The 26,143-nt window shown below is 36.6% G+C and overlaps 2 protein-coding genes and 1 pseudogene across 2 annotated transcripts; 2 read left to right on the top strand and 1 right to left on the bottom strand.

Moving 5' to 3' along the window:
* Window positions 1–377: 377 nt before the first annotated feature.
* Window positions 378–3,627, top strand: LOC142636362 (uncharacterized; annotated as a pseudogene).
* Window positions 3,628–17,797: 14,170 nt separating this feature from the next.
* Window positions 17,798–19,399, top strand: LOC142636250 (ATP synthase gamma chain, chloroplastic). The gene has a single exon (XM_075810402.1). It carries the CDS (start codon window positions 17,918–17,920, stop codon window positions 19,040–19,042), a length of 1,125 nt encoding a protein of 374 aa, XP_075666517.1. The 5' UTR covers window positions 17,798–17,917; the 3' UTR covers window positions 19,043–19,399.
* Window positions 19,400–19,949: 550 nt separating this feature from the next.
* Window positions 19,950–23,080, bottom strand: LOC142635660 (uncharacterized). The gene is made up of 2 exons (XM_075809787.1): window positions 22,138–23,080; window positions 19,950–20,062 (listed from the first exon to the last, which is right to left on the bottom strand). Exons 1-2 carry the CDS (start codon window positions 23,078–23,080, stop codon window positions 19,950–19,952), a joined length of 1,056 nt encoding a protein of 351 aa, XP_075665902.1.
* Window positions 23,081–26,143: the final 3,063 nt, after the last annotated feature.

Below are 26,143 nucleotides of genomic sequence, written 5' to 3'. Positions count from 1 at the left end.
ATTCAATAAAATATTGTCACATGGTATTTTACTTAAAATCCAATACATCTTACCACATCTAATAACATTTCAATAAACTTCTAATTTGGTTGGATTTATATATGGGTATTACAATTGATTGGTGCGGTTGTGCTTATTCTTAAATATGTGATGAAATGATGTGGCATGTTGGAATTGAATGAGTGAAATATAAATTTTACACCACATTCTTAAAGAATTTAATCTCTTTTAAAAACACTATTGTCTATTGTAAGTTGATTAAGATCATGATTCATGAGAGAGATTTTAAGATTTTTTTGGGGTCAAAAGTGCTATCCCAGCAGGCCCATCAGCCCAGGAGATATAAGCTTAAAGTCATCACAACCGAAAGACAGCCAAGATGTACAGCGTCGTAGGCCCAAACTTCATCCTTTTGCAAAGCGAAACGACGATTTTGCCTGATTCCAAAACCAGCAAAAGAAAAGTACTTTCCCAGTCCAAAATTTTCAAACAATGTTTTTCTTTTTCCACGAGAGAGCCTCTTTTTATTCGGATAACAACAAGAGAGCCTCTTTGTTCTGCTGCTGTCTCTCACCTCTCCTTCGGAGTAAAAAAAATGCTTCAGAGGTAACTCTTCAGTCCAACCTATTCTCTCTTTCATATGATTTCAGATATTAGGCTTTTCTTCTTCTCCAGAATCCCAAAAAAAAAAAAAAAAGATGTAAACTTTGTTAGCTGCACTTACTTGGGTTACCTTTACTATGACTATATTTTGCAAAAATCAAGCCATATAATGACTTGGGGTTTAACCGTTCTATGTTTTTAAGCAAACCCATTTTTTTGGTGTTGCTCATAATCCCAAATCAAAAAAGATATAAACTTTGTTAGCTAAACTTTTTTTTTGGGGTTTTCCTTAACTTTGACTATATATTGCAGAAACTAATCCATTTGATGACCTGGGGTTTAACCATTCTATGTTTTTAAGCAAACCCATCTTTTGGGGGCTACCCATAATTCCAAATAAAAAATGATATGGGATTATCAGCTACACTAAATTGGTTTTTCCTTTACTTTTGTTATTATTGCAGATATTATTAGGCCATTTGATGAACTGGGTTTTAGACATTTCTATGTTTTTAAGCTTTTGTTTAAGAAAAAGAAGTACTTTTATATGCCGAGGTTTTCACGTTGGTAAGCAGTTCTCAAATCCAAGTACTGAGGACATTGTTTTTAGAGCAATTTGTGTTAATTTAAGCAGAGGAAATGGAAACTTTTGGAGCAAATGTCTCTGAGTGTCACCAACTCATTAGTATGTCGTGTGGTTGGCGAGTTTCAGAACTCGCCACAGTTAGCTTTGGAGTTCTACAATTGGATTGGAGAGAAGAATTTTTCACATTCATTGGAATCTTGTTGCGCTGTAATTCATTTGTTGATAAAATTGTGGAGGTTCGATGAGGCCTTGGCTCATTGAGAAATTTAATGTGTGTAAGAGGATTGGCTCCATTCGATGTTTTGGAAGGGTTGATTAATAGTTATGAAGGAGATGATTCAAGTCTGGCCGTGTTTGATGCGTTGGTAAGGGCCTGTACTCAGTTTGGGGCCACCGATGGTGCTTATGAAGTGATCAAAAAGTTGATAATGGACAGTTGTTGGGTTACAATTCACGCTTGGAATAACTTTCTGGGTCAACTTTTGAAGTTGAATGAGATTGATAGATTTTGGAAGGTGTATAAAGAAATGATTTCATATGGGTATGGTGAAAATGTGAATACTTTCAATTTGATTGTTTATGCTCTTTGTAAGGAATGTAGATTACTAGAAGCAATCTCAGAATTTTACCGGATGTTGAAGAATGAAATTTGGCCCAATGTTGTTACTTTTAACATGATCATAGATGGAGCTTGCAAGATGGGCAACTTGGAACTTGCCTTGAAGCTTGTAAGGAAGATGGGGGTGATGTCAGGGGGATGTGTAAGGCCTAATTCAGTTACTTATAATTGTATCATTAATGGGTTTTGTAAGATCGGGAACATAGCATTGGCAGAAGAAGTGCGTATTGAAATGACTAAGGTGGGTATTGAGTCCAATGAAAGGACCTATGGGACTCTGATAGATGGGCATGCAAGAGGAGGGAGTTTGGAGGAGGTTTTTAAGTTGTGTAATGAAATGGTGGAAAGGGGCTTAATTCCTAATACTGTTGTTTACAATACAGTTATCCATTGGCTTTACAACGTAGAAGATATGGAGGGAGCTTCTTTGCTATTGTCTGACATGATTGATAAGCGCATATGCCCTGATCAATACACCTACTCGATCCTCACGAAGGGGCTTTGCAGAAATGGATATGTGACTGAAGCTCTTAGACTGAATAACCAGGTAATAGGAAAGAACCTCATTGAAGATGCTTTTTCTCACAATATTCTCATAAATTATATGTGCCGAAGCAAAAATATAGCAGGAGCCAAGCAATTGTTAGGTAGTATGTTTGTTCATGGTTTAATTCCTGATCTTGTTACATATGGTAGTTTGATTGATGGGTACTGGCGTACTGCAAGGATGGAAATGTAGAGCATGCAGTTCAGATTTATGACCGAATGATAAAGGTGGACGAAAAACCCAACTTGGTTATATACAATTCTGTCATAAATGGTTTATGCAAAGAGGCAGCAATGGGTGTTGCAAAACTCTTGACAAAAGTTTTACAGAGCATGGGTTTATTTGATGTGATAACTTATAATACTCTGATTAATGGCTATTGCCTCAGTGGGAAAATTGACGAGGCATTTGCTTTGTTTTCAGAAATGAGACAGGTGGGGATTTTAGAGAGCATGGTCACTTATAATACACTAATCAACTTCTTGTGCAAGTTTGGGTGTTTTCAACAGTCAAAAGACCTTATGAAGATGATGGCTCGTCATGGGATTGTTCCTGATTCCATATCATACACAACACTCGTCACCAATTTCAGCAAGAATTGCAGTCCAGAGGAGGTGATTAAATTGCATGATGAGATGGTGCTTAATGGAGTGATCCCTGATAGACCAACATATAGGGCCATTGTTAGCTCACTTCTTCAAGAAGAAAATGTGGAAACTTGAGTTCGGAATGGCAAAGTGAGCTTCGAATCACACATTTTAGCATGGCAAGTTGCCTATCATAAATTTGTGCTTTCAAGACACCTAGACAGTTCAGTGAAGATTGTGCTAATTTACCGTTGCAGCAGGTGGATGAGTGGTCAATGCACACAAATTCTTTGCTCTGTGCTTGCGGTTGAATTTTTTGAGACTCATATTGCCAAAGGATGGCATTTAGCTCTATTGGGTCACTTAGGTATGCACTTACCAGGGATTCCTTCTTGGAGATCAGAGTACTCAAACTCTTCTACCCTTGTTTCGCAGAGATGAAGAGAGGAAAAAGGAGTTTGCTGGTTTATCCAAAAAATGATGTAAAATTTCTTCTTTTACATCATACTAAAGGGGGTTTCAGATGATCTGAGTTCTTAATATTGGAATGAATTCGATTCTTTCTGATTTTTCATGCCAGTGGTTTACTGATATTTCTACCATCAGGTTTTTTTTTTTTTGGGGATTGAATACTCTATTATGTGATCTCCCTGGAAATAGTATTGAAGTTCCAGCTGCTCTTAAATTCTTGATTTACATGTAGGCAAGATTTTCTTTTTCACATATTGGCAATTGCATGTCCTCGTATAGATTTCACTTCTTTTTTTTCTTTTTTTTTTAAATCAAGCAAAAATTGCAAAAATATCTCCCGACCTTTGGTTTAAAAACAAATTGATCCCTCCATCTTCATTTTTTAAAAAATAAAAATAAAAAAACATTTTGGAATATATTTTAATAACAATTTTAAAACTAAATTGTATTAACGATTCATTTAAATTTTTTAAATTTTTTTTTTAACATTTCATTTTAAATATCTTCTTCATTCCCCCCTTCCCTTTCTTCCTGCTGCCTAAACTTTGGATCAAAATCATGAGTAAGTGCCAAGACTAAACCAAAAACCGTGTTAATGATAAAGGTTACAGTCTTTGTATACGTAAAGTTTGATATTTGTTAATGATGACATACATTAATCTGTTTGTATACGTAAAATTTGATACTTTGTTCAAATGGTAAAGGACTATGTCAATAATATATAGCCAGTATGATTTTGTGGTGCTCTAATTTTAGTTTGTCTTTTTCGTTTTGTTATTAATTTAATTGTGCAATTGTCAAAATTCAATTTTGCATTGGCTAAAAAATTCCAGTGTGACACATCATGACCATAACTTGCTCTTTTCATTTATTTTTGTTATTTTTCTATATTAAAAAGTAACCACTTTTCCAAAACAAAAAAGAAAAAAGAAAGAAAGAATTACTTGGAAAATCCTTTCTTCGAATACTAGTGGGCAGTGACTTACTTGTTACACAAAACTAGTTGCTATCTCATCCAATGTACTAGATAGTTAGCAAATGTTAAATATCTTCAATTTGTTCAATGTAACATTGAGTTGAAAAATAAAATAAAATCAATAATTCGAGTTCAAAATAAATGAATTTTTATTAGATGAAATAAAGATACACTACTTATGTTTCTACCATGGTATTTATTTCTATAAAAGCAATTAATAGATATTCACAACATAAGGAAAGACATGACAAGTAGACTTATCACCTGTTTAACATCAAATGTTAGAAAGAAACATACATGATCCACATCTACTTAGAGCAAACACATCAGTTCATGTAAAAATTTCCTCTATTTTACACAAAAAACCTCTTTTTAAAATTTTACACATTCATTTTTACAAATTACCCACATCAGTTCATCTATCCTACTCCCTCTATTAATTAAATAATAATTTCCTCACTTTTTTTATTAATTCTCTCAACTAACCTACGCGCCTCTTCATTTCTTCTCTTCTTCAGTTCCGATTAATTTCTCTCTCTCTCTCTCTCTCTCTCTCTCTCTCTCTCTCTCCTTCTCTTCATTTCTTCTCTTCATTGCTCTCTCTCTCTCACTCTCTCTCTACCCAGATCATCTCTCTCACTCTCTCTCTACCCAGATCAACGCTCGATCCGAGCTCCGATCCAGCGCTCAGAGCGCGATCCGAGCTCCAATCCAGCGCTCGGAGCGCGATCCGAGCTCCGATCCAGCGCACCGATCCACTCCGATACGCTCCAATCCAGTCGCTCCGAGCACCGATCCGAGTTCCGATCCAAGCTCCGACCGCTCCGATCAAGCGCCGATCTGTATTTGTGTATCTATGTTTTTTTTTTTTTTTGAGCAAGTGTCTGTGTTGAGTTTTAGTTGGGTTGGTTGAGAACGGAAAGGAGAGAGAAAAAAAAAAGGAACGAACGGAAATGATAAAATAATGCTATAAACGAGCTACAGTAACCGTGTAAATTTACACGTTATTGTAGCTCGGGGATGAGTTTACAAAATTTTAAACATTTTTAAACCCACTGATGTGGGTGTTTTTTTGCTCAAAATGTATAAAATTGGTAGTTAGGTTTATTTTAGAAACTTTTACATCCACTGATGTGGATGCTCTTATGCATATGTTCTACTAAGTTTGAGCGAAATTGGTATAGGCATCTCCGAAGCAATTACTCCATCTTATATCAAGATACTTTGGTGTCAAATATGAGAATAAAAATATCAATATGTGAAATATGATGACATACTTTAATCTGAGTAAGTGCCAAGACTAAGCCAAAAACCGTGGTAATGATAAAGGATATAGTCTTTGTACACAATTATTACAATCTACATCAATATGTCAAATATGATGACATACATTAATCTGTTTGTACACATAAAAAATGATGTTTTGTCCATATGGTCAAGGACTATGATAATAATATATTGCCGGAAGAATGATTGTGTGGTGCCCTAATTTTAGTTTGTCTTTTTTGTTATTAATTTAATTGTGAAATTCTCAAAATTCAAGTTTGTTGTGGCCAAATAATGCCAATGTGACACACATCATGACCAGAAAAATGCGATGGACCATAACTTGCTTCTTTTCTTTTCTTTTTTGTTATTTTTCTATTTTTAAAAGTAATCACTTTTCCAAAACAAAAAGAATAAAAAAATAAATTACATGGAATATCCTTTCTTCAAATACTAGTGACTAATTTACAAGAAATATGACGCATTCCTCTAGTGACATGGATGCCTACTCACTGGCACTATCTTGTAGGTTGAATAAACTAAACTGATGATGCTGAAAAATCGTTAGTGAGCCAAATAGTCTTCACGTGCCCTTAGTAACTTGCGCAACACAAATAAAAAAAAGGTCTTGCAAAGAGTACCGGTGTGATACCGGCCAAAGATCCTCTGATAGTTAAGTTAGAAAAGAGAATTTTCTATCATTTTAGAGTGCCAGAGCTAGGGTATTATTCTATGTACCTTAATTTGTGAAGGTTTTGGGGTTTTTATAATAGTGTAGAGTCAATCTTAGTTTCTTAGTGGAGAGGGTATTTCCTTGTAGAGAAAATCATCATTAATGCTCGTATTTCGAGAGATCCTTTCCTTGTAGGACTTCCTTTGATTATGGCTGGATGTAGGATGCAAGGTATTTCTATATTAGGATTCTTGGAGGCCACTTAGTCTATGTAGGCGCCACGTGGCTGTCACCCGTTCCCATCGCTTCCATCCACACTAAAGGGTCCGTCTACCTTAGGGAGTGTCCATTTCTTTGCCTTCTGTTCAAGACATAACTCCATCTGTTGGTCCTTTGACTTGTTGGGCTGCCCAGACCATCTCTCTTGGTATCACCATCACTTAGTATTAACTTTGCAAATTGGATCCGTCTAATTTGAGATTTATCCCTATCATAAACCAAAATAAATAATTTTTAGTGTTTGGCTTAGCTTATTTTTATTTTATTAGCGTGGGTGGTACATGCAAAACATTTGCTACCTTAAAATAAAATTAAAATAAAATTTTTTAAAAATGTAACTATATAAAATTAAAATAAAATTTTTATTTGAAGAAGAATGAAACTATATACATAAAAAAAATGTATATGTCATACAAAGGTAATCTCATTCATATAAGAATTTTGATACCTATTTGCTGAAGGTAATATCCAGTCATTAGAAATTTCTAAGAATGATAACGAATATCATCATTTTCCAACAATAAGCAACTAAGTTTTGCTAAAGCCTTGTCACAAATTTATATTTTCGCAATGAATGATATTATATACTACAATTGAAACTCTTCACCAAATACCTTCAACCATACACAATGAAAATTTTGTCATTCATACTTTCTTCTTTATCATTCTACACGAGTTTAAGTGCAATCTTTAGCTTAATTAGTTTTTAATGAAGATCCATTTTGTCAATAAAAGGAAAAAAAAACAAACAAAAAAACAAAAGGCATGTGTCATCAAATTTTTCATTAAATAAATTATAAGTTTTGAAGATCTAAACCTAGAAAATTAATGTTCTCTAAGTAGCAGATAAAACACCTTATATTACTATTCCAGCTTTCTAAGCATTATTATCATCTAAAACTCGAAATACATGAAGAAATTTTTTGAGATGTTAAAATTTAGTAGAAGTGTTTTAGACATTACACAATGGAATATTTTAAGAATCATAAGCTTTCATTGGGATTTAATTGAGAACACTGAACACATCAAAACTACTGTAGCTATATATACTCATTGGCTCTTTTTATATATATAGTTTAGGTGACACGTGCAAGGCATGTGCTACCTCTTGAGTAAGAAAAATTAAGATAGAATTTTTATTTGAAGAAGTATGAAACTATATACATAACAAATGTATGTCATACAAAATTAATTTCATTCATATAAGAATTTTGATACCTATTTGCAAAAGACAATATCCACTCACTAAAAACTTCTAATAATAATAATAACAAAAAAGCGAAAAACTCATTTTAGTCCCTACATTTTCATACGATTTTTACTTTGGTCCCTAACTTCTTCTTTTTTCCACCGATTTTAGTCCCTATCCTAGAAAACGCATCTTATTTTTGTTCCTGACGTTACATCAAAGACGGAAATTGCACAACTGGCAAACGGAATAAATTAAAATTATTAAAATAATGCCCACAAATGCCACGTCATTTTTTGAAAACAAAAAATTAATTTATAAATTTTAACTAAATGAAAAAAAGGAAAAAACTGAAATAGAAATAAAAACCCAAAAAGGTAAGAAAATTCAAAAACCCAGAAGAAGAACAAGAACAACTACTTTGATTTAAATAACCAGTTCACCAAATTACTGTAACTATGCCGATTGAGCCAGAGGCCTGTAAATAGCCAGAGTTGGCTTATTTTTTTTCACCAAACTACTGCTTTGACGGGCTAAAGCACACTGTGAAATAACAAGAACAGTAGCTGGAGAAACAGATCGGATGAATGGCAGCGCCAACTGGGCTTGCTGTGGATGCTTGCCTCTTTGGCATTTTGCTATCGCCGAGTGGAGCCACTTAATTTGTTAGTTATGGTTATTGCTGTGGACTAAGAGATTTCTCGAGGATGAAAGATGGTGTGTGTGTGGGTTTAGGGGGTTTGATGATGGCGAGTGGGTTTTTGGTTTGGCACAGAGAGCTGGATTTTCTTGTGGATCTACCTAGTGGATCTGGTTTCTTTCGCCGTTCGCCGAATCATCTACTTCGATTCCGATCTCATCGTCGTAGATGACGTGGCTAAGCTCTGGAACATCAATTTAGGTAGAGATGAGAGAGAGAGAGAGAGAGAGAGAGAGAGATAAAAAATTTTGGGTTTGTGTTAATTTTTTAGGTTTGTATTCTTTGGGTTTTGAAAATTTGGAGTGCTCAGAGTTTAATTTTCTGGGTTTGTATTCTTTGGGTTTTTTGGGTTTGTTCTTGTTCTTGTTATTCTTCTGGGTTTTGTCTTACTTTTCTGGGTTTTTATTTTTATTTCAGTTTTTCCTTTTTTTTTTTCATTTAGTTAAAATTTATAAATTAATTTTTTGTTTTTAAAAAATGACGTGGCATTTGTGGGGATTATTTTAATATTTTTAATTTATTCTGTTTGCCAACTGTGCAATTTCCTTCTTTGATGTAACATCAGGGACAAAAATGAACGCGTTTTCCAGGATAGGGACTAAAATTGGCGAAAAAAAAAGTTAGGAACCAAAGTAGGAATCGCATGAAAATGTAGAGACTAAAATGAGTTTTTCGCCTAACAAAAATCATCATCTTCCAACAAAAAGCAACTGAGTTTTACTTATGTAAATAATAATATTAAAAAATATAAAAGAGTTCAACAACAATACTCCCCCCCTCCCCCTTACAAAAAAAAGAGGCTGAAATAGTGTAGGTTGAACAAACCAAAAACTACTATAGGTTTTTACTTGCTTTAAAGTATCGGCTCTTTTTATATATAGATTTAGTTTGTATCATTTTATAAAGCCTCACTTTTTTAAAGTGTAATTCCACTTTTATCTAGGTTATTTTTTAAGAAAAACTCAATAAAGAAAAAAGTTATACCAAATCAAAATAAGTAAATAATAAAAGTTATTGTAAAACAAAAATATACGAGATTGTCAAGAGTCTCCTAACTTAATGATATTTGCTTTTATATATATATAAAAGAAATGATATTTGCTTGATTTTCAATTTCAAATCCTTGTAGCAAACCATCAATTCTTATTTTTATATATATATATATATATATATATATATATATATATATATATATATATATATATAAAAGGCTAGGGCTGAAACTTCTGGGCAAAAGGGGGTTATGACCTTAGAAAAGCCTCTAGTCAAGTTGCCCACAACTAGGCATACCAGCGTCAGTTATCCTAAGGACAAGACAGCCTTAGAAATAGTTGCCCAGAAGCTAGAAGCACTTGTAAAGAAGGAGCTAGCCACCCCTTCATCAGTTGCAACTGGCCAGCTTCATGTTTTAGACATCCATGCAGCCTCTAGTAGTTCTAGCCAAGCCTCTGACCAGGATTTTGAACAACTAGAAAACCAGTTTCAGGATTTACAGGTAAAATGGCTTTACCACCCCAATATTAATCCAACCGGCTTAACCAGGAATTGGTACCCTAGACCAACACCCCTTGACCTCTAATACGAGGAAAGAAATGTTAGTAACCAATTCTCTGTATCATCTGGTAAACTCTATGAATGAAACATAGATGGTTTATCAGAACAGGAAATCCTAAACAAAATCTAGCACATGACTATGGTAGCCAACAACTACCTGGACGAAGGCCGTCCTCACAAGGAAGTCATAGAAATGATGGTTTTAGGGTTTACAGGAAAACTCCTCCAATGGTGGAACAACTGCCTAACAGAAATGTCTAAAGAAGACATCAAGCATGCAGTTCAGAAAGATGAGGAAGGAAGCCCCATCTTCAACGATGCCGAACAAGGAGTTTTTGATGGGGTCAATACCCTAATCTATATGATCATGAAACACTTCATAGGAAAACCCAGCAATATTACATCTAGGATTTACGAGCAGCTAAGTAATCTTAGATGTAAGACCCTAGGAGACTACTGGTGGTATGAAGATATCTTTACTACCAGAGTCATGCACAAGACTGATTGTAACTCTCCGTTTTGGAAGGAGAAATTCATTAATAATTTACCAACACTTTTAGCCAGAAAGTCAAAGAAACCCTTTATAGCCCCTTAGGTATCATAGATTATGATAACCTAACCTATGGAGACATCTCTAGCACCATTCGCAGCGAAGGAATGAAGATGTGCAAAGATCTCAAAATCCAAAGCCAAATCAACAAGAACAAAGACAAGTACGAAATGGGACATTTTTGTACACAATATGGCTTACCCTCTGCCAAAACTTCCAAAAGGAAATCTAAGCACAAAGGAAAGGAATCCTTTGATGAATCCTATAGGAAGAAAGCAACCAAGTATTATAGAAAACAGAAGTACAAAACTGATGATTTCTATAAGAAAGGAAAATCCAAGGAAAATATTCTGCAAGCATTAGGCAAATGTTACAATTGTGGAAAGAAAGGTCATTTCAAGAGCGAGTGTAGGGCTAAGGCCAAATCCCTTATCAATACCTTCATTAGTGACCAACCTAGCAAAAGTGAGATCTTTAAGTTACTAGAACTTGACCACTCAGGTAGTGAGTCATTCAGCAGTGCTAGTGACAGTGAATTCAGACAGATATATAGGTTATCCTCTAAATCTTCTAGAACTAGCACCTCTAGTGGCCCAGATGAACCCACACCATGCAAAGATGGTTGTTGTAGGAACAAGACCATCAATGTTCTCAACAGGCAAGAAGAACTTCTTCTAGACCTCATAGAGGCAATTGAAGACCCTGTCATCAAAGCTCAAAAGCTTACACTTTTCCATCAGACCTTAGTAAAGGAAACCAAAAAATCTAAATTAAGAATCCAGCAACCCAAGGTGGATTTAGAGCAAATCTACAATAGGTTTACCCAGTCTAGGAAGGAAGTTACGATCAACGACCTTCAAAGAGAAATTAAGGAAACTAAGTCAGAAGTTAGAACCCTAAAACAAGAACTAACCATTCACAGGGTTGATTATGATCTTCTTAATTGAAGAGTCCAACTATTGGAGAACACTTCTCATCAAAGCAATGAGGAAGGTCCCTCAGATGATGAAGTTGATCAAAAAGTTAACCCTACAGCTGACCTTATCCAAGAACCCAGCAAAGAATTATTCTTAGATACCATCAGCAGGATTAACTTTCACAAATGGTATTTCAAGGTCAGGATTGTCATTAGCAAAGATTTTGAATTCGAGGTCATAGCCTTAATCGATTCAGGTGCTGAACTTAATTGCATTCAAGAAGGAATCATTCCCTCCAAATACTTTAAGAAGTCTAAGGAGCGATTGACATCCACAAGTGGTGGAAGAATGCAAATTGAATTCAATCTCCCATAAGCAGAGGTTTGCCAGAACAACATATCCTTTATGACAAAATTTGTCCTTGTTAAAAACATGATGGATAGAGTCATCTTAGGAAATCCTTTCTTGTGTTTGTTATACCCTTTCATCACAGACAATAAAGGCATCACAGCCCACCCCTTTGGTCAGTCTGTCAAATTTGAGTTCATGAGAAGCCTCGAACCTTGGGAAGTCAGCTCCCTCTAGAAAGCTTCTATATCAAAAACTCTCAGTACTGTCACCATCCAACCCCCTCCATCTCATAATCAAGCCCAGCACCTTGATTCAATCAATGATTCTTTTGACCCCAATCGGTCCTAATTATCATCATGCATTCATCATGAAAATATTTGCATCTCTGCATCCATCAATTTTAAAAACAAAAGTTTTTTTAACAAATATTTGAAAATCCCAAATGATCCAAACCTTTCTTGGCAGGATAGAGACAGAGCAATATTTAATACCACTAATAAGTGGACAATGACTTCTTCAGCAAAGAAGAGGAACAAGGGGAAAGCACTAGTAAAGGGCTATCCTCAAAACAAAAGACTACCAACGGGATAGTCTTTTGTAATGCATGAAGGCGCATCTTCTACCAACCATAGAGGAGCGACATCCCTTCAGGAATTTGTCCTTCCAACGGTGACATATTCCAATGGTGATATGACTATTGTTTTACAGGAAGTTTTATCTAGGACCTTACAATTCAATGATGGAACATATACAGACTTACCTTACTCCATTAAATGTCTCCTTGATAACCTCCAATTTGCCTACACCAGGAAAAACCAAGACCTTTTCCAAAAAACCCTCAGAGCACTAGAAATCCACCTAGTTAACCTTGAGGCTTGGAATGAAGTCTTAACCAGTCAACTCTTTGGAAAAGAGGATATCCATTCAATGGATAGAATGACTATTATGGGCACTGATTATGCTAGGCTCAATCTTAAGACTCGAGCTAGTCTAAGAAGTGCTACTGCTAACTTGCCATCAGACTTTCAATCTCGTATTCTGAGAAGCAAGGCTATGAACGAGTCTCTGAATCTTTGGTTTAAAAATTTCAAAATTCTGGTCACAACCACTGTCTTGAATCCAAACGATTCAGATGATATTGATAATATTCTCATGCAAGCCAAATGGGAAGAATACTTTGGAAGCAGCTCCAAAGTATATGAAAACAAACATCCCTTTCTGGGACTTTTGGTCAATTATGAAGATGAAACAGACGAAGAAGAAAGAGATCCTGCTTAGCTCTCACAAATGTTTGAATTCGATTTCATCAGACTTATCAAGCTCACAAGTCATGACCAAATCAGCCAGCTACCGCAGATCATCCAAAATGCTGTTAAACAAATCAACAGCCTTTTTGTTTCTATTAGGTGTTAGAGTACTCTACCAAAATGGAGCAGAGATAATTGGATGGAAATTCATCCCTCGAAGCATCTTGTCCTCATAAATGGTTTTACTTATCAGGGCCCATGGTATGAAGGAGACACATATATTTCATACAAATACCCTAATGCTTTAGCAGAACGCTGGAGGAACTACTTCAACAACCAAATTCTTGATATTAGCCAGGATCTATGGAAAGATTACCATTTTATAGGTTCTACAGATAGGATTTATGTTTTTGGAAGACAACCATATGACTCTGCTATCAGAAATCTTAAGAAACTTGGTCCTGATAGTCCTAGAGAGTTTCTTACGGGGAAAAAGCCTGTACATGAACCTCTCCTATATTGTGGACTCTGCAATCACTATGCTAGGTATCACGAGTATAATTATGATGATGATTCCCTATAGGATCCTTACGATGGATATCCATCAGATGCTCTTAATACTGACTAAAGCATCTTGACCAGCAACTCAAGATAAGATCACAATCCGGTTACTATTCAAAATCAGCACTAGCCACTGATATGAACAGTACCCATATCATGAACAGTACCAGCACTCAGCAGATTTCCCGACAAATTACTATTCATCCAACAGCGACAGATGAACAATACTCCGGAAAAGTAAGGGGACAAGTCACTATTCATGAAAAGTAAAAGTTACTGTTCACAGACATAATCATTCAAAATCACTGTTGCTTTCGGTGGAAAGAGTTTTCACCTCAGTAAAAGCAATTTACCTTCCGCGATTCCAGCAATCTTCAGATGGCATCCAAGGGTCCCTCTAGTCTATATAAGGCAGCTAAGACTCCATTCTGAGGGGAGGCAAAATTTTAGGAGCAACTCTAGCAACTCCAAAATACCTCAGAGGTCCAGTTTTAGGAAAAACTCCAAAACACCAACACCTCACCCAGTTTTAGCATGGCACAATTTTATTTTTGTAATACCCTAGTCTCTGTTAATTTTTGTAACCCTATGGCCTCAACCGGCCTTTATCTGTATTCTCCACATATAGCCTCAACCGGCCTTTATCTGTATTCTCCACATATAGCCTCAACCGGCCTTAGTCTGTAACTTACCCTTTTTTGGTATCAGAGCCATGTTGAACCGGTTGGAGTTGTAAGTTACTATTTATTTTCAATCAAGTTGGTCGACACTGCCGCCATAGTTATCCAAGCTACTTTAAGCATTATAATTATTTTGAATTATTTTATGGATATATCTCCCATACCCCATATTTTGTTTTACATCTATTTCATGATAACTCTTCCATTCCCATTCATTTATTTCTTTGTCTGCTACTATTTCATCATCTTCTTTTACATCTGTTAATGGTAGGCTGAGCCTCCTTCTTAACCATTTTATTTGTTATTCTGTGATTATTTGTTCAGATTAACTCTTGCTTCCCTGTTATCCCGATACTTCTTATTTTTGTGTTTAGCCCTATCGTTTGTTGCAGATTTATACCTGTGAGATTTGTTAACCAAGTTCTATGTGGTCTCTAAACCATAAATGACTGAAAATCTTCCTAGGTTTGGTTTGGTCAGCCCATGTGAAGCCGAGAGAAGGCGTGAAGGGTGGTCCCCATTATTGGAGGAGAGTATGGTAGGTACAGAGTTCACAGATTAGGTGTCTATCTCACTGTTGTATACTTCTGTTTCAAATCTAAAGGTTAGATCCAGAAGTTTAAGGATAAAAGTGACTAGGTTGTAATTGTTAATTTAAGCTTGTAATCCTGATCTATGAATAGGTTGTTTAGAAGTTTCTCTTCTACCAGCAATAGATGTTCCCAACCATTATCCATCCCAAATATACAAGCAGATGTAGGAATACTTAATTCGGAGTCTCACGAGTTATCCAATCTAGATCTAGACATAGGAGATTGGAACATCCCTAAAGTAGCCACCAACAAGATCTATAAGTCTTCATGGTCTTGGAAGAAAGCCTTCAAGATAGATTACCATGTTAAGACCATAGAACAAGTTTATGGAATAAACAAGAAGTATGAAACATGCTACTTGTTATCCCCTTCAGCCATTCAAGCACATAGAGACAAAGGTCATAACTTCCTACACATAGGTTTAGTCCAAGTAAGAGTTAAACCACTCACCAGAAGAGGTTTGAACAACTCAATTCTCATGGCCCTTAGAGATGCTTGTCACATCAGATTCAATGACAGCCTCCTAGGAACCATAGAAACTAGCCTTAGCAACGAACCAGTCCATTTTGATTGTTTTCCAGATTTTTCTATTTACATCCATGATAAGAATGTTATCAAAGCCCTCACACCCAATATCAAGACCCATGGAACCCTTATGACGTAGGGAACTAGTCAGATCGCCTTGGTATACAGAGTATACTACATGTGCATGAGAACGAACATGAATGTCAGAGCACTTGACAAAAGAGAGAGAGGTGAGACAACCCTCATCCAAACCATTAACCCTAGTGCCAGGATTCAGGTCTCAAGAACCCTGAAATGGACAGAGGTCACATTCCCAGCCAATTGGACTTTAGAGAATGAGAACCATACTCTACAAATCCAAAACCCAACCCAGAATCCAGATCTAGAATTTGTCCAGAAACTAGCTGACGGCATGGTTAGGTTAAGTTTTGACAGATCTAGGCTTAGCACTCCTCTAGACTATGAGTGTAGACCACCTCTGGATACACCTCAGTTTAGATCCCCAGCAGATTTGCACCAACCCCATAGGCAGTCACCTATCTACCTTAGAGATAGATCTACATCCCAGTGTAGCACAACCAGACCTCTAGGATCACCATTCCTAAGCTCTAGAAGAGATCTAGGTGTACAGCTCCAAGGAGTTAGAACCAATTCTCAGCTTACCACACCTTGCTACATAGTCAAACAGGATTCGATTGTCAATGAGGATAACCATCGTGAGCAATCCCCCCCATCCCCATCCGGAACTGATACGGAACAACCTCCATTTCAGCAAGAGTCCATAGATAGCCATCTTCTGGTTTTAAACAAAGAATTCGTTCCTGACCTAGAAGAATTAGGAAAGGAATTTATTTCTGAGGAAAATAGAACTAAAGGAGAAGCCTACAAAGCCAATTACACCAGAGAGCAAAAAGAAAAAGTATTTGAAGCATAGACGGCATTCATGAGGGAAATATCCCGTAATGTCCCCTTTTTCATATACTTTGAAAGGTACTCTGGTCAGCACAAGTAGTTTTATGTCCTTACCAGAGTTTGGACCATAGAATGACCAAATGCAACTAAGGAAGTTGTCAGATCTAGCCATCCACCCCTACAAGCCATAACCTTTAGTCATCGCAAAAAAGAGATAGTAGCCTCTCCCTTCAAAATCTCCACTAATGGGCACCAACCAGTTAACAAGATGATTGAGCAAAATAACTATACCAACCAGTGTCTAAATGTTATAGGAAAACAGCTTGACAGGATAGAAGATAAGATCGAAAACAAGGTTATCCTCCAGCCAGGAAGCTCTAGTAAACCTATCCAAGCCTTAGAAAAGCCTCTAGTCAGGTTGCCCACAACTAGACATACCAGCCTCAGTTATCCTAAGGACAAGACAACCTTAGAAATAGTTGCCCAGAAGCTAGAAGAACTTGTAAAGAAGGAGCCAACCACCCCTTCATCAGTTGCAACTAGCCAGCTTCATGTTTTAGACATCCAGACAGCCTCTAGTAGTTCTAGCCAAGCCTCTGACCAGGATTTTGAACAACTAGAAAACCAGTTTCAAGATTTACAGGTAAAACGGCTTTACCACCCCAATATTAATATATATATATATATATATATATATATATATATATATATATATATATATATATAAAAGAAATGATATTTGCTTGATTTTCAATTTCAAATCCTTGTAGCAAACCATCAATTCTTATTTTTAATAAATTCAATAGTTACAATGGGAGACTCAAATAAAAAGATGTTAGTTGAGCTAAATCTAACAAATTAAGAGTTGTTTGGTAACGTTTTTTAGTAATGTTGTTTATATTTTTTGAAAATATATAAATAAAAAAATATATGAAAATATGTGCACGGCTGTTTAAAAAATGAAAAATATTACTTTTTTTTTTATGGGGATAAATGTTACTTAAACTGCCGTATCCTTGCAATTGGATTTTTAAAAAGCAACATATGAGAATCACTGCTGTATCTGGTTATTACCATTTAAGAGCTATGTTTTACTTTCTATATTTACTGGTTACTGCTGTATCCCAAATGAACAAAGAAACTCAGTACTGAACTGAATTTGGCTCAGAGAAAGTATCCCAGTCGCATAGCCGCATTTACCTTTTTATTTATTTATTAGGAACCTCTCATCTCATGTAACAGAGACCAATACCCCCCAATCAGATGATGCCACATCAGACAGGACCCCACCATGAATTAAAAGATAAAATAAGAATCAAAATCCTGCCCAAGCAATTTCCAACGGTCAAAATCCTTATCCCAAAACCTCATCCAGTACTCTCTCCCTTTCCCTCCACTCATTTCCTCTAACATTAGAAACAACAACATGAAGATAAGACTTCACAAAAAGAAAAAACCAAGCCCACATAGCAGACCCTCTTTCTCTCCCCATAGTTAGTACCTCCATAGCTCAAAAACCTCCATTAAAACCATGTCTTGCTCAAATTTAACAATGTGGGTGTCCTCAAAACCTTCCCTTTCTGATGCATCTGCACTTTCCTTCCGTTCTTTCCTCAACCCTTTTCAGATTCCTTCTCATAACTCAACCTCTTGCAATCCTTCTCGATCTGTAACTCCAATCCATTGTGGTCTCCGTGAGCTCAGAGAGCGTATTGATTCTGTAAAGAACACACAGAAGATCACTGAGGCTATGAAGCTTGTTGCCGCTGCTAAAGTCAGGAGAGCACAAGAAGCTGTTGTTAATGGCAGACCTTTCTCAGAAACTCTTGTAGAAGTACTTTACAACATCAATGAGCAGCTACAAACTGAGGATGTAGATGTCCCTCTTACAAAGGTTAGGCCTGTCAAGAAGATTTGTTTGGTTGTTGTCACTGGTGATAGGGGTCTTTGTGGTAATTTCAACAATCAACTCATCAAAAAAGCTGAGGCAAGGATGGCTGAATTGAGGGGTCTTGGTCTTGATTATACTGTTATTAGTGTTGGTAAAAAGGGTAACACTTACTTCCGTAGGAGGCCTTATATTCCGGTTGATAAGTTTCTTGAGGGTGGTTCACTCCCTACTGCTAAAGAAGCTCAGGCTATTGCTGATGATGTTTTCTCATTCTTTGTTAGTGAGGAGGTTGATAAAGTTGAGCTTTTGTACACCAAGTTTGTGTCTTTGGTTAAGTCTGATCCAGTTATTCATACCTTGCTTCCACTCTCACCAAAGGGAGAGATTTGTGATATAAATGGAACATGTGTGGATGCTGCTGAGGATGAGTTTTTCAGGCTAACAACTAGGGAGGGGAAATTGACAGTGGAGAGAGATGTTGTGAGGACTCAGACAGTAGATTTCTCACCAATTTTGCAGTTTGAGCAGGACCCAGTTCAGATTCTTGATGCTTTGTTGCCTCTCTATTTGAACAGTCAGATTTTGAGGGCATTGCAGGAATCACTAGCGAGTGAGCTTGCTGCTAGGATGAGTGCCATGACCAGTGCATCCGATAATGCATCTGAGCTAAAGAAGTCCTTGTCATTGGTCTACAATAGGCAGCGCCAGGCCAAAATTACAGGCGAGATATTGGAGATTGTTGCTGGTGCCAATGCTCAAATCTAGTGAAACCCTGGTTCTTGTGTCCCCCACAGTTTGCTTCTTAGTAGGTACTTTTATGGGGGTTTCTTAACTCATTCAAATATGCTTGTTTAAGAACAGTTATTCAGAATTTACACTTTTTCATTGTAATTCTCATGCGTATGAACTTTGTGCACAATGAGAACTGCAATGTATTTTGGAACATAGGAGCAATATTCTACTTCTTCTTTTTGTATGTCATTTTTTTTTCTACCAATATAAACTTGTATTATTTGAAATTCTCATTGCATGGTACGCTGAGTTATAATCTATGCAATAACTGTACATTGCTGTGTTATTGCAGCTCTTATTAATTTCCATGGTCACTTGATAATTGATATATCCCACATGTTGGTTCTTGTTAGTAATCAATTACTCTATGGCTTTCATAATATGAAATGGCTATTATTATGCATAGTGCCCAAACAGGGTTGATGTTGTAGACTGAGTTTCAGTATTACTAATGACAAACATATTCTGAAATTGGAATTTATTAGTTTAACTTGATTCCTTTAACTTTTGACAGAGCAGAATCAATTTATTCACAGTTAACTTAGGATGATCTTTCTAAATATGCCACCATTAGTGTAGCAATCAGAGAATGCACTTTAGTAATCTTATGGCATATCAGGCCACAATTCTATCCAATTAAGAATTGAAGGTGGGGGAAGCAATTTCCCAATAAGGTTCTCTAAAATTCATAATACATAAGGAGGTTTAGCATGTACTTCCTATAAAAACATCTCATAAGTGATCCTAGTGTTCAAACATTTCCTCTTCCATAAAGCAGGACTTTCATAAATGTTTCTAACCGAATTTGGTTATTTATCATGTGTTTGTTTGACCTCAAATCCTTTTGATTGTATACCTATGAAGTAATAAGAGGAAATACCTAAATCTCTATCATCATCTCCCACTTCTGCGTATTGGTCCTTAGATTGTTCACTGGTGTTCGCTTGTGTGGCTCTGCAATGTTTAGCTTAGAATGGAATACTCTCCATCCAACTGTATAAAATAAATAGTTTATAATTCTCTTTGTTATTAAATTTAAAGACCATAGAAAGAAAAAAGTAAATTATCTATATAATTCCAAAAGTCTGGGCTATCTATATCTAATTCCATGTGTACTAAATCCTCAAAAGAGTTCATGTGTTGTATTCTGTTTTCAGCAAGTTAAGAGGAAACCTATCTATCAAAACTGAAAGTCTCCCTAAAAGTCCTTATAAATATAGCAACTCTTATGATTTCAGTTTTTTGACAATAAAAGAAGCATAAATGGAACTAATTATGTAACCAGAAAGAAAGAAATATTTTAAAATTCCCAACCAAGTCAATACATGCTTGTGTGTGTGTGTGTGTGTGACAGAGAGAGAGAGAGAGAGAGAGAGAAAGAGAGAGAGAGACATAGAACTTATTTGAAACTTTTTAAAGAGTAAAATGCCTACGTTGCTAAGGCTGAACCAGAACACATAAATACAACCAATCAAACCACTGATGTGGTATATGTTTCTGTCTATTACTGTTGCAAACATTTGATATCTAATAACAGTGTATAATGCAAATTAATGAAAGCTTGATATAAACAGTTGAGATCTCTTAATTTATGTGAACTTTACAATATAATAATCTCAACATTTTCAAGGTGATAACATTAACAAAATGGTAATTTGAGATCTAGCCTACGATAGTGTTTACTTTTTTATATATGCACAAACTTTTAATCAACATACCTTCTATGCTGTTCATATTAATTATATTACTATTATGTTTGTCATTATTGATTAATCTTAATCTAAATTAGGAAAAAAAATCTAGGTCATATGAAAAACGATAGCATAAAAGTCATCATCTTCTCAAACTTCATTCAAATATGGAACTCTCAATTCAAACTATGATTACCAAAAATAACTCAAAATATCAATTCTATTCCCCATGTTAAAAGTTCAGCTGAAAGTCATATTTTCAAAACTTCAATATGTATATCCTGATCTTATGCTCAAATTATCATAAGTTGCATAGACAACATAATGTAAATTTTAGAGCTAATAAACACAGAAAAGCAAAATTTTAGAAATTTGCAGAAACTAAACCAAGACAATGACAGACTTAGAACCTCAACTCAAATAAACCTAAACCTTAATTTCATTTGTTTCAGTTGTATGAATAATTAGCCAAACAAGATCAAGAAAACAATACTTTTGTATAAGTAGTAAGGATACTAAATAATCTTATGGAACATGCTATCTTTTGGAGGTTAACAAGCTTCAAGCACAACCTTCAAACCTCAAAACTGGCCTGTGGCCAATTTTTAAAGATCTTGCCAGTGCATAAACATTCATATCATCAATGAAAAGTATATTAAAAATAATGAAACTTAAAATACAACCATTTAAACCACTGATGAGGTATGTGTTTTTGCCTATTACTGATGCAAACATTTGATGTCTATTAATTAACAGTGGATTATGAAAATTAATGAAAACTTGATACAAACTTAGTTAACATCTTAATTTATGAAAACTTTACAAAATGATAGCGTCAGCATACACAAGGTAATAAACAAAATGCTAATTTGAGACATAGCCATCGTTAGTGTTTACTTTTTATAAACGTTTACACATAAACAAGTAATTACTTTTTGTGCTATTCACATTTTATATTACTATTATGTTTATCATCGTTGATTAATCCACATAAGGCAAACAAAAACAGAATCTAGGTCATATGACACAGCCATGCAAAGTCATTCTCTCGAACTTCATCCAAATATGAAACTCTCAATTCAAATTAAGATTACAAAGAAAAACTTGAAATATCATTCTATTCCAAATGTTAAAATTTCAACTCAAAGTCATATTTTCAGATCTTCAAAATGCATATTCTGATCTTATGTTTAAATTACCATAAGTTGCACAGACAATATTATGTAAATCAAAGAGTTACTAAACGTATAAAAACAGAATTTTAGAAATTTGCATAAACTAACCCAAGAAAATGACGGACTTAGAACTTTAACTCAAATATAAAACCTTAATTACTTTTTTTTTTTTGATAAACTGCATATTCATTCAAGAACTTACGATGGAAAACAAAAAGGGGGTCTTCCTTACAAGCTGCCTCAATGGCAGGGGGAAGTATACCTTCAGAAAAACAAAACGGTTGCAAACAGTTGAGAGCAAATCTTGCAGCTACATTGGCTACAGAATTGCTATTCCTACGCACCAAACCAAAACTACATGAAGAAAAACAGGAAGAAAAACTATGGATATTACAAATGACAGTGTCAATAGACCAATTGGGAGTCTGATCAGGGTGGTTCAATGTGTCAAAGCAGATTTTTGAGTCTCCCTCGAACATGACAGAGTACCAGCGGTTTTGGATGGCGAGATGGACAGCCCAAAGAAGTGTCATAGCTTCTGCTTGTAAAGGAGAGCAGAGTTGGTTCTCTTTTCCCCAAACGAAGAGCACCTTTCCAAGGTGATTTCGGGCAACCACAGCCAGAGCAGACTTTGATGAGTTTAGAGCCGCATCCAAATTAATTTTGATGTAATCTGGTGGAGGAGGTGACCAGAAGGTAGAGCATGATCTCTGGATGGGGGGGCTGGTTGGGGTGAAAACTTTAGAGATTTCTTGAAACCTTGCTTGCACACAATGCTTGGCCTTGATCAGGTCGGCTTGCTCTTGTTTGAAAAGCTTTCGGTTTCTAGAGTTCCAGATTTCATCCATGATGAGAGCCATGTTTAGAGTTACAGTCCATTGCTCATTTGCTGGAATTGGTGCATCAGGTGGATTAATGATCAGCTTTAATAAGTCTTCACCTGAGGTAAGTGCTGCAGTATCAAACCTGATGCCCCAACCTGCAACTGCCCAGAGGGCTCTAGCAAACGGACATTCTAAAAAAAGATGGGTGCTGCTCTCAACTTCATTGTTGCAAAAAGTACAGGCCGGGTCAATATGCTGCATTTTCCGTTGGAGGTTCACTCTTGTGGGAATGACATTGGCTCCAATTCTCCATAATAACATTTTCAATCGTTCCGGAAGCCTCACTTTCCACAAATCCTTCCATAGGGAGTTAACTGGTCTTCCATCTCAGACTTGGGTAAAAGCCACACGGTGAACAGATTTTATAGTAAAGGTTCCCTTGGGGTCAAGCAGCCAAATGAGCCTATCTTGCTTGGGGTGGTGTGGGATTGGGATTGAGAGGATTGCCTGCGCATCATTAGCTGAAAAGACTTCTTTTACCATGTCTTCATCCCATGCTTTAGAAGTATGGTCAATGAAATGGTGTGCCTTGATTGGGAGCTGGAGGTAGTTATCTATCCTTGGCTTTGGCTTAAAATCCTCAATCCAAGGCACCCACGGATCAGCCCATACGTTAATGGACTTCCCATCTCCCACTAGGAAGTAAGCTCCTTTTTCAAACAACTTCTTTGCTCTCTCTATCGCTCACCATGTAGGAGAAGCAGATTTACTTGGCTCTGCCTTAAGCCAATCCTCCTTAACTTTATACTTTGACCGCAACACTTCCATACATAGGCTTTGTTTGCCAGAAGCCACCATCCAAGCAAACTTGGCTAGAAGTGCTTCATTCACCTCTCTTGTTTTTTTGAAACCAAGACCACCTACACATCTTGGTTGACATAGCTTACTCCACCCTTTCCAAGCAATGTATCTTCCTTCCTTCTCTTTGGGTTTCCACCAGAACCTTCTAGTGCACGAGTCCAATTTGTCACAATTCCGAGCAGGTACATCAAAGGAAGAAAGAGTGTAAATAGGTAAGGCTTGGGTTACCAAGTTTATGAGTGTGCATCTGCCTGCCCAAGATAAGCAATTTCTCCTCCATCCTGATAATTTTGCCTCCAGCTTGTCTTTCAGAAATTTAAAGTCCTTAGAGGGTGATCTAGACAGAAACAATGGTGCTCTAAGGTACACTGCATCTTTTTTGAGTCTCTTCATGTTAAGTTGCTGCCTTATTGCTCTTCTGCTATTAGGCCCAGTATGCTTTGAGAAGAAAATCTCAGATTTGCCTCTATTAATGCTTTGCCCTAACCATGTGCAGTGCTTCTCCAGGCAATCAGCAAGCCTTTTTGCATCATTTCTCGTTGCTTTAAAAAAAAGGACTATGTCATCCGCGTACATAACGTGGGTTATGACAGGTCCCCTTATGCTTGGTTTAACACCACTAATATTGCCCTCTCTAAGCTCCTTATCCAGCATCCTTGATAGAACCTCTTGACCCAAGATGAATAAATATAGCGACAAAGGGTCGCCTTGCCTTAGCCCTCTGCTTGGTTTGAACTGGTCCAAATTGCCCCCATTAACTAGCACTTCAAAGGATACTGAAGAGACACAGTTTGGGATCCAATTAGTGAAGACAAAATTGAACCCGAGTTTGGTAAGAACCGCATGGATGAACTTCCAGCTAAATCTATCATAAGCTTTCTAAAGGTCAAGCTTGACGGCCATAAAACTAGATTGACTTTCCTTGTCTTAAAGCTGTGGAGAAGCTTGTGGACGACTACTTGATTTTCTGCAAACCATCTACCTGGTATGAAAGCCGACTGGCATGGAGATATGATCTTTTGCAGAAGATGTCTTAGTTTTGCAACCAGCAGCTTGGATATGATCTTGTAGACAACATTGCATAAGCTTATTGGCCGGAAGCTGTTTACAGATGTTGGGTTGGTTATTTTTCAAATGATAATGATGAGTGAGCTACTGGTTTCTTTAGGCAAATATTCGTCAGTGAAGAAAGATATGATTGCATCTATTACCGTATCCCCTACAATAGGCCAAAATTCTTTGTAAAACAATGCAGGGAAGCCATGGGGCCGGGAGCTTTAAGGTTCTGCATTTGGAACAGTGTTTCCTTGATCTCTTCTCGGGTTGGAACCTTCTTAAGCATGGAATTCTCCTCCTCAGTGATGCAACTTGTGAGGAGGTTATCAAGATGTTCCGGGAAGTTCACATATTCCTCAGTAAACAAACTTTTGAAGGAAGAGTAAAATAGATGCCTAATTTGGTTTGAATTGGTAACCCATCTGCCCTCCTCTATTTTGATAGCATCTATATTATTTTTCCTTCTTCTAATGATGGTAGAGAGATGGAAAAATTTCGTGTTCCTACCACCTTCCTTTAGCCAAAGCTCACAGGATTTTTGCTTCCAAAGGATTTCACTTCTAAGAAGCCATTCTGACAATTCAACCTATAACTCTTCCTCAATTCTTCCATTTTCCTCAAATGGAGGCCTCTTTTGGACTTCAGAAATCTTGTCCATCCGTAGGTTGATTCTGACTTGGCAATGCCCGAACACTTCTTTATTCCACTTGCAGGGTGCTTCCTTTGTTTTGGCTTGCTTTTTGTAAAGCTTAGAGAAAGCTGGTCCTCTAGTTTCATCGTTCCATGCTTCTTCCACAATGGAATTACACCCATTATCTCTAATCTAGGCAGCTTCATACCAAAACGGTCTGTGGGCAAAAAAACTTCCGGATCGGTATCAAGCAATCACTACAAGAAAACTGGGCTACTGCGGCGGGCCAAAACCGCCGCTAAAGCCCCAAAAACCGCCGCTATAGGTACATTTCACCTATTGCGGCGAGAGCTATTGCGGCAGTTCTACCCGCCAGGCTTGTCGCGTCGCAATATCTCTATTGCGGCGGTACAAAAACCCGCCGCTATAGATACGCTTTTTAGCGGCGGTTTTAGTCTATTGCGGCGAGCATAAAACCGCCGCTATACAACGTTCGAATTTGTTTCAAATGACTTTTAGCGGCGGGTCGTGCCCGCCGCTATTGTGTTCACCTTTAGCGGCGAGCACAAAGCGCCGCAATAGGGTTTCATTTAATAGATAAAATGGGAACCTATTGCGGCGCTTATAGCCCGCCGCTATAGGTTCAAACATATAGCGGTGGTCAAAAAGCGCCGTAATAGTGTTTCATTTAATAGATAAAATGGGAACCTATTGCGGCGCTTATAGCCCGCCGCTATAGGTTCTTTTTTTCTTTTTTCTTTTTACAGTGGACTCTAAAACCACTTTTTACATCAAAGATATTGTTTGTTACAAAAAAACCTATAATAGTTTTAGCT

This window comes from Castanea sativa, chromosome 5 (assembly GCF_040712315.1).
Source record: "Castanea sativa cultivar Marrone di Chiusa Pesio chromosome 5, ASM4071231v1".
Lineage (NCBI taxonomy): Eukaryota > Viridiplantae > Streptophyta > Magnoliopsida > Fagales > Fagaceae > Castanea > Castanea sativa.
The sequence above is the reverse complement of the archived record's forward strand: the minus strand, read 5'-3'. Positions and strand labels throughout refer to the sequence as shown.

What these genes read in the sequence shown, in the direction of transcription:
- LOC142636250 (XM_075810402.1), top strand. Translation starts at nt 17,918, where the DNA reads ATGTCTTGCTCAAATTTAACAATGTGGGTGTCCTCAAAACCTTCCCTT.
- LOC142635660 (XM_075809787.1), bottom strand. Translation starts at nt 23,080, where the DNA reads ATGTTATTATGGAGAATTGGAGCCAATGTCATTCCCACAAGAGTGAAC. An exon ending in CCCCCTTTTTGTTTTCCATC is followed by an intron (nt 20,063 to 22,137) that starts GTAAGTTCTTGA and finishes TATTTTATACAG; the next exon opens with TTGGATGGAGAGTATTCCAT.